General features: G+C 38.9%; 1 protein-coding gene across 2 annotated transcripts in view; it reads right to left on the bottom strand.

Moving 5' to 3' along the window:
- TBC1D9 (TBC1 domain family member 9) overlaps nt 1–12048 on the bottom strand; it is a 141323-nt gene that overhangs the window by 53104 nt on the left and 76171 nt on the right. For both annotated transcript variants that reach the window (XM_032246511.1, XM_032246512.1), the window contains 3 exons: nt 4792–5020; nt 4119–4380; nt 2061–2268 (listed from right to left, as the gene is read on the bottom strand). In XM_032246511.1, the coding sequence (XP_032102402.1) occupies nt 2061–2268; nt 4119–4380; nt 4792–5020 (699 nt within the window). The remainder of the gene's footprint in view (nt 1–2060; nt 2269–4118; nt 4381–4791; nt 5021–12048) is intronic.

Genomic DNA, 12048 nt, shown 5'->3' with positions numbered 1-12048 from the left:
TGTAGAGATGTGGTCTTGCTATGTTGCCCAGGCTGGTCTTTGAACTCCTGGCCTCAAGCAATCCTCCTGTCTCAGCTTCTCAAAGTTCTGGGATTACAGGTATGAGCTACCACACCTGGCCTATAGAAGAATATTTAATGATTTGAAGGACAGTTAAAGATACACTCAAAGTTAAAGGAAATAAGTAAAACTAAAAATTCCCTATGAAGTATTCTACATCTAAATTACATAAATGACACATACACAGCAATGCAGAGAACAAAACTAGAAAGCTGTACAACAGAATGTTAATATTCCTCTGAATAGTGGAACTGGGGGGACTTTTTTCTTTTTGTTTGTCTATACTTTTACAAATTCTGTGATAAAAATATATTACTCTTTTTTTCCCTCATTTAATTAAACATTTATTCAATGAAAGGACATATAGATATATTACCCTTAAAACAACAAAATAAGAAAAACTGTGCTGAAGTAATTTGAAAAAGAAAAAAGTAAGGGAGACAGGAACTTGAATCCTTTGCTAAAGGGATGTTAGCAAGGGGACAATCCTGATCGAATGTCTAAAGCTTCTGGCCACCTTAGTTTCCAGAAAGGACCAGGTAGGTTGGAAGTTGTCAGGTTAGAAACTGCAGGGCTGCTGGCCCCTGCATTGCCCTTTCTCTGACATCCTAACCTGGGGTCTTTGCTGACTTCAAACCTCACAACAAAGCTTCCAGACAAGTACCAGAGTAAGCTATCATCCCAGAGTTAGGATGGAACCCACCTCCAGCCCAGAACGATAATAATGTTTCTTAGACTTTACTGTGCATAAGAATTGGCCTGTAAATTTATTAAAACAGAGATCTAAAACTTGGAGAGATACAGATTCAGAAGCTCTGGGATGTGCTCAAGAATCTGCCATTGTGACCAGCAGCATGATGGTTCTAATGCGGGAAATCAGCACAGCAGAGCCGAACAAACAGGTGGCTTTCTGACTCACAACCTAGACTGTCTCCTTTAGAACAGAATGACCCCAGACTGTGAGCCAGGTACAATAACCATGTTTCCTAGTTTCTGTATTTGATGCTTGACATCTTGGGGCCTTGCTGACCCTGGATGAACTACTCTACCCAGACCTAGCCAATTTCTAGAAAATTGCTTTCAAAGCAAATCAACCAATATGGAGCCCACATCCCAACCACTTCATTGAATGCTCATACTCAAGGATAGTCTTTCCCTGCCCTTTTTAACCTAGGGACAATTAGGGACTACCCTATGCCCCAGAGCCCACTAAAATTGTTCAAATTATCCAAGCCTAAGCCTGTTTACTTAGTATATCCCATTTCTTCCCTTGAAATCACATAAAGAATTTTGTCCACATTTTCTTTCCCTCCTGCCTCCTCTGACCATGGTGTCTCCACATATGGTCCAGCACACAGTGTGGCATAACCTTGCATTGCAGGGTCTGTGCATAAAACAAGCCATTTCAATAGCATTCATCCCCTGATTGCTGGCCTCATCAATCCTGAATTATAATAAAACCTCCATTTAGGCCAGATGCAGTGGCTCATGTCTGTAATCTCAGCACTTTGGGAGGCCAACATGGATGGATTACCTGAGGCCAGGAGTTCAAGACCAGCCTGACCAACACGGTGAAATCCTATCTCTACTAAAAATACAAAAATTAGCCGGGCATGGTGGTGGGTGCCTGTAATTCCAGCTATTCAGGAGGCTGAGGCAGGGGAATTTCTTAAACCTGGGAGGCAGAGGTTGCAGTGAGATCATGCCACTGCACTCCAACTTGGATGACAAAGTGAGACTGTCTCAAAAAAAAAAAAAAAAAAAAAAAAAAAGAAATAAAAATAAAATCTACATTTAAAAACCCACACTGCTCTGGAAGAAGAGCTCTCACTGATCCCAGAGTCACAGCAGTGACAAAAAACAAAAGAGTGTAGGTGCCACCAAAGATGCATGAACATGCATCTGTGTTCAAAAGCCAACCGTTGGTAAAAAAAAATTATTCCTGGCTCACCCAGAAAGGTATTACAAATGAAACATATCAATTTTTATCAGACACTTACCTCTCGGAGTGGGATAATGAGGCTACATAAGTTCTCCTCCTTGCTGGTAAAACAGATGTAATTTGTGGACACAAACATCTGCCCCAAAATGTGCATTTTGTTAAATGGAGTCCAGAGGGTACAGTCTGTGTGGCCATCTAATTTTTCATCTTTGGGCAGCCGAAAAAGTGCACGGTATCGCTCACTCTTTGCCCTGGCATCAAGGTCACTGGAAAGCAATAATTATAATTTACATAAGAAAATGTTTCTATACCTTCTAAATTATACAGCAATGGAAATTGCCCCAGCCCATTTTTCCCCTCAATCTTGCTAGACTCGTCCCTGCCTTCTCAGCTTTCTTTATTTTGGAGTTAACGCCAACCTAATGATCCAAAAGCATAATAAAGTTATCTTACTATATTTCAGTCCCTTCCATAGTCACTTACAAAAAATGTCTGTAAATGTTAAAGAATCTTAGGAAAAATAGGCCTGAACAGGAAGCTCCTCCTCTTTCTATGGAAATGCAATATGCTCTCAAGAGGTCATTATATTCACTCTTATCCAAAGCCACTTTGGGGGCCTTATCTTTTAAGACCTAATGAGAATGCAAACCAGCCACATGAATCCACTGAGCATCACTGTCCACCCTAAATCGACAACAAAACTGCATGAAAAGAGACAGGAACAACTCACCTTTGGCAACTATGGCTTCCGACCTTAGCTGGGGCTTCTATTAACTACAATCTTTTCTCTAGTGAGTTATTTGTTCTTTCTCATCATGTCAGTTGTTTAAACCTCTCCCCTTAAGCTTCTACCTGACCTCAGTCTCTTGATGGTCTAGTTTCTGATGTCATAGACAAAGAAGGGCCATGATGCAGAAGCTCCCTCCAATTCCCTCCCTTCTGTCTCCAAAATCACCTCCATCCTTACCTTCTTACTTCCTCTCCATTCCAAAGGAAGAGGTATTATATCAGGACACATAAAGCATCCTTTCCATACTCCTCTACAAAATATCACTTTTCAAATTATCCATTTCTCTTACAGCTTTATCTTTATGTCCCTTACTGTCCCCACACCTACCCCTCACCAAAATACTCTTCCAATCTGCCTCCTTGATTTGATACTATGTTCGAATGTTTTTCATTCTAGGGGAAAAAAAAAAAAAAAAAAAAGCAACCCCCCTCATTTGTCACAGAATTTCTTGAAAAAGAAGTCTGTATTTGCCTAATTCCCTTTCCTTGTCTTTGTTATTCGATCCACTGCAGTAGCAGGATCTATCTTACACTGCTCTTTTGAAACATATCTCAAATCACCAAAGACATCTTAATTACAAAGACCTCTTGTCAGATTTCAACTACCAAATATACACTAATGATTTCCAATTTCGTATATCTCACTGGACTGATCTCCAATTAGACGAGCTACAGGCACCTCAATTCAGCATAATCAAAACTGTGCTATCGTATCCCTTGGACATGATCTTCCTTCTCTCATTCCCCGAGTTGATGAAGGGTAATTCCAGGCACACAGCGCATCAACTTTCCATCACCCTCTCTCTAGCTCTGCTCTCACACTCAGACTTTGAGGCTTCTCCGTAGCCTCTCCTCATCCCATGCTCTGCTACCTCCTAGCCATGCGATGAAGTTACTTCTTCCTGTGTTTTTCCTTGTGCTTCCCCCATCATCATCTTCCCTCTGCCTGAAATGTCCAGACATGGATATGTACCTGCACAGGTAACATCTACCAACTCTTCAGAGCCCAGCTCAAAGCAGCCTCCACTGAGAGGCCTTTCTTACCCACTCACTCCCTGACCTGGGCTAAGGCTACCACTCCTGACGTGTGCACCCACTACACTCTGTTCATAGGACCAGAAGAGTGCCCACTGCCTTGTGCTGGAGCAGATCATGTCTGTCTCACTTTCTTAACTGGTAGCGCCTCAGCTACTCTTTTTTAGATTTGTATCTATACACAGAAAAGTGTTCAGAACCCTTGAAGTTGGCCAGAAAAGGCTACACTGAATAAATGAATGGATGAGTTTCTCTTTTCTAAAGTCCAGAAGACTCAAGGTTTATTACCCACCGTTTTAGAGCAGACACTTTTTTAGGCGATTTCTTTTTGAGTTTGGGCAGGGATCTATCTTGTTCAAATCCCTCGTTGTCTAAGAGTTGCCTCATGGCTATGTTGGCGAGCTGCTCCATTAACTTGAAGGTCTCGTTGATGTTGAGGAATACAGAGAAGAAATGCTCACTGGACCGTGTGCTCACTTTGATCACGTCAGGCAGAAGCAGGGTGGCATTCTTCTCCAGCTGAGTGATGTCTACCCACCGGATGACCAATTTCGCTGCGCACAAGGAACAATGCTGGGTCAACATCTGATTCCTGAAAATCCTTTCAAGATACTGCAGGCTCACAACCCTACTCTCCCATCCCGCTGAACTCCTTTGAGTTTATAAACCATATTTGTTTTGCTTGTTTGTTTTAAGAGATAAATCTGGGCCATCTGAATTCTGAGGTCAAAATTATTATAGATTTAATGCATGTCTACTTAATTATGCCTTTAGAGAGTCTTTATTACTCAGTGACCATTTTGAAATGAAAAATAATTAAATTCACTCAAGTAGTAAAAACAAAAATTACTGTTGACTTAGTTATAACTACAGGTTTATTTCTGATATTTTGAAGCGGTTTATGAGTTCAAGGCAAGCCTCAGTAGACTTTCCCAAGTTTCCTACTGAAATTTTAGATTACTTACCTTCCCTTCCCATAAGAAAAGAATAAAAGCAAAGGTGGTTAATGCTGAGGTACATCCAGCCCTGACGGGGGACTTTCCCCTTCCAGTAGCTACAAGAGTAGTAGTTTACGAGTTTCTCTTCCTCTGGCATCCCGAACAGCCTATGGAATTTCACAATGGCTTCTTTAAACTTCTCCGTGTCATCATCTTCCTTCACATCATTGATTTTGTTGTATTCTGCAATGATGCCCTAATAAAGGATAAAACACAAAGCACACAACTGGTATTAATACAACTAGGGCTGTACATATTGCCAAAGAAAATATTTCTAAGGCTAGAATTAAAAAAAAAAAAAATGACCAACGCTCCTCAATGGCAACCCCCCGAATTCTAAGCCAATTAACAAGTAGTATTTGTGTACTAAAATATTTTCAGATAACAATATAGATTTTATTTTCATTGGTGCCAATTTTATTTTAAAGTTTACTAGGAATGAAGCCCATAATTTTACCTTACAAATGAAGAGGTACAAAGATTTTGTTAGTCCTAGCGTTTTTACCAAGCTTATCATGGTAGAGTTGCCTCAAAAGTCAACTTCTACCTTTCTGCAAGATTAATAAAAATTAACCATGAATGAGCAAGAGAGGAAAGATCAAACACATGTCACTGTGTCGGCCACACACTTGGCCACATTGACACTTGGACCCACTGACATTCGGCCACACGTTCACTGTCTCAAGACCATGAGTAACACTGGTGAGCCTATGGAAGAGGAACAAGTAGTCTTCGGGGCAGAAAAGGGGTGGATATGGGAGCAAAAATTGATACAGGATTTTTCGACAGTTAGACAGGAAATGAAACATTTGCATAGCAAGTGACCAGCCTAATCTAGTGTTCAATCATTATAATAACTTGAGAAGTCATTTCATTGTTACCCAGTTCCTCCGCAATTCCCAGAAAATTGGCTTCTACATATATCTCTTGATGAAAAATGCTCCCTTGAATTCCACCTTTGACTTTGTAATCCTCAAATCTCTCCTGCCTCATCTTCATTTTCTCTGATCTCAAGGTAGCATGGAAAATGCATGACCTTCAGAGCATGAAAGTCTTGGGTTCAGGTTCCCACCGCATCCCTGTGTATCTGTGGAGCCTTTGTCAACATCTCAGATTCTCATTGACATGACTGAGTCCTCTGTATCCCAAGGATAGAAAATTGCAACTGCCTCCTCATACCTGGAATTCCTGCTTTTGGGCTCTTAAAGCTTCTAGTGCATCCCTGATGCTGCGTACACATTTATCTTCCTAAAGTGGATTTGACCACAAAATTCTTACCAAAATCCTGAATGGTTTCCCACCACCAGCAATATAAAGTCCAAATATCTAGATCATATATACTTTAATTTTTTAATTTTAATTTGTATTGCAGACTGGCTGCTCCTTGTGAAGCAGGGTAACCCGCAGGCAGTGTGCCCAGAGTAGCCCAGACCCATGCACATTTTTGGATCCGACCAATGCTGCAACGTTTTCTCACTATACTACATCTGACCCAAATGTTCCATTAGTAACTGTGCCCCAGCCAGCCTGAGGCACCCTTGGGGCCTGAACATGTCATTTCTGTGCTTTCCCACCTTCTTGCTTTAGTCCTCCCATTCCACATGCCTAAAATCTAGAATTAGACTGTTCTGTTTCATGACTCCTACCAAGTCCCAAAGTCTGGTTTAATTCCCACCTCCTTGTGAGCCTTTTCTCAACTACGATTCTTTCCCCCCACATTAAGTAATGTTGATTCTCTCTGCATTATGTATTGAAATCATTTCCTGAATTTTATTTCCACTGCAGACCTTTCACCCTGTTGCCAGTAGTTGTGATGCTGCTCGGTGGATGGCAGGAGAAAGGGCTTCAGTATTCCATAATCTCTGTAACTGTCTAACTCTAGTTAAAAGTAGGCATGTAAACAATAACCATGATGGCAAGTGGTGGGCTTACTATGCAAACACAGCCCCAAGACAAGTCTTCATCCTATTCTTCTAACAGAAAACCACCCACAGTCCAGGAATTACTAGGTAACAGTTTCCCAACCAGCATCCCGGCAACACTCTCCACATTCCAATTTATTTTACGTGGCCACTTTCTGAAACAGATCTGACTGTAGCATTCCCACTTTAAAATCTTCCACAGGCTGTCAGTGAAAGGGAAAAGAATCTGCACTAAATCTTATCCCATAAAATTTGTTCTCAATTTTCCCAAGTCAATCGTTCCAGCTCCAGCATAAATACCATGTTCCCTGTGAAACCAGCCCAGTTCCAAATGAGTTCTAAGCATTCTCACATCTAGGTTGTCTTAATTTACGTGTTAGTGGGAAATAGTGTGTTTATATGTTCTTCTACCACTAAATATGAATTCCAAAGATAAAGAGTGTCTCGAACAGTTTAATCACCAATATCTAGCACTTACAAGATGTTCAATATTATTATTAAATGAATACATGTTGTTTTTTCAAAATAAAAGGTATCTTAATGGGCCATATCTCAGTCTTTATTGTAAAATCCAGAGTTGCAGATTTCTAAATCTAAAATTGTTTTGGAGTTAGCAATGCTTAAAAAATTAGGTACCAAGTTGCTGACTTCTGTTCCTCTGTCATAATGGAGGGCATTATGGATAGCAATAGAAGTAGCAATGTGCTTCCCTGGAAACATATCTAAAAGAAGGATATTTTCCCCTAATTACTATTGATATGACTCCACCGAGAGAACAAAGACATTAAGCTCAATGAAGGCCAGGAGGGAGCTCAATTTTGGACCCAGGATATTCTAGGGATAAGCAGGTGTTGGTAGTGTTACTTTAAGAATTTCATCCCAGCACAATAAAGGAAGAAAAAAAATTTTTAAATTAAGAAAAAAAAATAAAAAAAAGAACTTCAGACAACTGAAGGCAGCATGAGGGCATGGGATCTGTGGGTGGGAAGGAAAAGTCAATTTAGAAGAGGAGAGGGAAGGAAAATGCCTTTCGCAGTTGGCAAATGCACCTACAGCCTATGTGACATTTCAAAGTTGTCAATGTCTTTAGAGGAGGATCAAAAAATGTATATGAATGAAAGATTAAATAAATGAGTGAGTACATAAAAGTAACTGAATGAGAACTCACTAATAGCACCAGCTGGGCCCCCAGGCAATCCCCAAAGGCCAACAACTGATAGTAAGCCTGGAGACCCCCTTAAGTGGGCTAGCGTGCTGTTCTCCTGGGCTACTGTAGTAGCGCTCTTATCTAAAGTCAAAATGAGGAGGAATGTGAGGATGAGTGACATATAACAAACCAAATGAAAGCTACACATTTTGAGCAGAACTATGCTACCTAAAGATTAGATACCACATTTCTAGAATACTCATTGAAATTTTAAAACTAAAATGCTTTTAAATATGAGAGGATTTATGAGGCTATACAGCCAACACCATCACTCAGAAACACCCTAGGGTCTAATATACTAGTACCAACAGACAAGGCCTTGCCAACTCATTTCAACAGTAAAGCTAATCGTTTCCATAAGGCTACAATCCCAACTTTCCCAGCTCTAAGAAAACAGGTAATCTAGAATGTAGAACCTTTTCTTAGTTGGCTATAATTTTTTAGCCAGGTAGACTAGATTATGGAACAAGGGGGTAGAATCGCTTCTTCCCAGGTTCTACAGGTTTTTCTACAGGTTTGACATAATATAAAATAGGTCATTCAAGTTCTAGGCAACAGCTCCTCATGACTTTGGAAAATCCTATTATATCAGATGTTCAATATAAATTTAAATATGCAATAAAACTGACAGCTAATTTACAAAAATAAGAAATTTAACTTAGCAAACATGAAAAAATATTCAACCTCGTAATAGCCAAAGACAAAACCAAAACATTAAGACTTTAACTTCTACCTACTATATTTGAAAAACAATTTAAACAACCAAAATGCTGAAAGCAAGCAATGGTGTAACCACACAAAGATTCTAATATACTGACAATATTTACTAAGGCCTATTAAAAATACTTAAACTACTTAACTCATTCATCCACATTTTGCAATCTATCCCAAAGGGGGAAAAGCACAGGCTGTCGGTAAAGTTATTCTGTTTGAACAAAAGTATTAATGGGGTTTTTATTTGTGCCTGCCACCCACTAGCCTAGAACCTAAGGTGACTTCTAGAAAGACAGAAATGGTAAAGTCAATTACAGAATAACTAAAAAGTATATAACAATAGTATAGATACTGGTCATGAAAAAAAGCAGACAACAAAATTGTATGTACATGAGACTACTATTATGACAATATGCATATTAGAAGTGTGGAGGCTGGCCATGGTGGCTCAGGCCTGTACTTCAGCATTTGGGGAAGCTGAGGTGGGTAGATTGCTTGAGCCCAGGAGTTCAAGGCCAGCCTGGGCAATATAGTGAGACTCGGTCTCTAATAAAAAAAATTATAATAATTAAGAAAAAGGAAGTCTAGTAAGAAATACACAAAATTATACATATGGTGCTTGGATTACAGTTGCATCTGTAGTTAACCATTACATTTATAATTTATAAAAGTTAATTAGGTCTCAAAACAAGTGTGTTGGTTCCCTTGATTATTAAACAATATGTGAAAGCTTAAACCATTCATTTGCACATGAATGACATTCTTTCACACGTAACTGCATTAATAGCAAATCCCTCCTTATAATTGGTTTCAGGGGAATTAAATCTGACATTTTTGGTATAATACAAACAGTGAGGAAAATGGCTGTTTGACATAATTGGTCCTTGTTTGTTTTACTTATTTATTTCTCCTGGTTATTGTCACTTCTAAGCTTTAGTTTGTTCCTACAGTTCTTTTTTTATTTTTCTGAGACAGAGTCTCATTCTGTTGCCCAGGCTGGAGTGTAGTGACACAATCATGGCTCACTGCAGTTTTGACCTCCCTCCCGGTCCAGGTCATCCTTCCACCTCAGCCTCCTGAACAGCTGGGACTATAGGCTTATGCCACCACACCCTGCTAATTTTTTGTATTCTTTGTAGAGACAGAGTTTCACATATTGGTCAGGCTAGTCTTGAATTCCTGACCTCAAGTGAACCACTCGCCTTGGCCTTCCAAGGTGCTGGGACAACTGGCGTGAGCCATCGCACCTGGGCCCTACAGCTCTTTATTTTTGCCGATTTCATAAAGATGTTAGCTCGTGAGAGAAGACTGTGCAAGGAAACTGAGAACCTCAAATCGCTCCTGGATGTGTCTCCTCTCCACCAACTGGCTGAACCTTTCACCCAGCCCTCCCACATGATCGAATTACAAACCCTTACCCCCTTTCCAGTCACATCATTTCCAGAAATTCAGATACATGACTCAGAAGAGAAATGACGATGCTATGAAATCTGGCTTTATCAACAACACAGCTTGCCATTATGCAAGACTTTCTTGTCTATCTGGAAGCTGCCATCACCTCCTTGGATATGATTCTGGTAGGGTTCATCTTCAAATTGGTCCTTGCCAATGTCTTCCCAGGTTCCATTTTAAACTTTTCCACTACTTTTCTGATCTCTTTACTAAGGATGCAGTTGACCCTTAAATCACAAATCCTGAAGCCATGATAAAACATTCACTTTGAGAGGTAATAGGTGGGAGTGGAGGAAGAGGTTGATATAATTATATGCGCTTTTGGACTGCTCAGTCCGCATCAATTTTCTACGGTGCAGCTAAAATTCAGCTCTCTCTTTCAAAAATATCAGATTCTAAGAAGCAATGAGATTCTATTTGTAGTTTTTAAAACTTCTTTTCACGTTATAAAATTACATGTTCACGTAAAGTTTAATGAAATGGAAAAAATAAAATTGAGCATTCTTTGGAATTTTAATGAGAAGCACTCTGTGAGACCACTTAGAATTCCTCGTTAACCTGGATGTGAAACGCGTTTTAACAATTACTAAAAAATCCAGATGCTATAATTCAAAGTATTGGTAATTTTGACTAAATAAAAATTTAAAACTTTGCATGGCAATAATTATCATGAACAAGTCAGAAGACAAAGGACAAACTGAGGGAAAGTACCTACATCAAACATCAATGAAGAGCCAACGGCCTTTATATATAAAGAACTTTTAAGAACTGAAGAGAAGACTAGGAGTCCTATAGAAAAATAAGCAAAAATCATGGGCAGTTTACAGATATAAAAAATAGCCCTCAAACATGAAAACATGTTCAACTTCTCATAAACGAAACAAATACAAACTAAAACAACCCTCCCTGTCAGATTGGTATAAACTCAAAAGCTTGATGATCCACATTGCTGGCGAAGCTGTGGGGAAGGAAGTACTCCAATATATGCCTGTGGAAATGTAAAATGATGCAACTCCTGTGGAGGGGAATTTGGCAATATTAACAAAACATCTTGTTTCTGGCAATACTGTTTCTGATAGCTGGCAATATTGCTTTTTATGAGTTTACCCTAAAGATACAACCCCCAAAATACACAGGCATGAAAATATATATGTAGCATTATTTATAGCTGTGAAACACTGGAAACTACTTAAATGTACCCCAATAGGTGAGTGGCCTGAATTAGCTATGTTATGTACACACATAATATGTGGCTGCAAAAAATAATGAGGAGCTAAAAGAAACATGGGATCCTGGACTGGATCGTGTAATGAAAATAACATGGAATTTAAAAACTGATAAAGTCTGCAGTTTAGTTAGCATTATTGTACTACTTAATATTATATTTAGCTAATATTACTATATCAATGTTAAGTTCTTAGTTTGGATAAATATACTATGGTATATAAGAGGTTAACATTAAAGGAAGCCCACGGTAGGGTGCATAGGGATTCTCTGCGCTATCTTTGCGGTTCTTCTATAAATCTAACAAGTATTGCAAAATTAAAAAAGGAACTATTAAAATTTTTTAAAAATGTATAAGAATTATATGAACTGATATGAGGTATTAACTGAGAGGTATTAAATTAAAAATGCAAAATACACAGCAGCATATATATGTGAAACCTTATGTGTAAGGATTAAAGGGAAATAAAAACTCATATCTGCTTACAAAAAGAAACACAGGAAAGATAAACCATGATAAATAATGATCAAGTTGATTATGAGGAATTAAGGGAACAGGGTGGCAGGGATGCAGGCGGGAGTAACACTTTTGGAGACATATCAACAATTTCTGTATTCCAAAAAAAAAAAAAAAAAAAAAAAAAAAAAAAAAAACAAAAAAGGTAGGAAAGAAAAAGAACCCAAAAAGAAAATGAAAAAAAATGG

Source organism: Sapajus apella, unplaced genomic scaffold (assembly GCF_009761245.1).
Source record: "Sapajus apella isolate SASKATOON/1434 unplaced genomic scaffold, GSC_monkey_1.0 scaffold61, whole genome shotgun sequence".
Classification (NCBI taxonomy): domain Eukaryota; kingdom Metazoa; phylum Chordata; class Mammalia; order Primates; family Cebidae; genus Sapajus; species Sapajus apella.
Note: the sequence above shows the minus strand (reverse complement) of the source record. Positions and strands in the feature narration are given on the sequence as shown.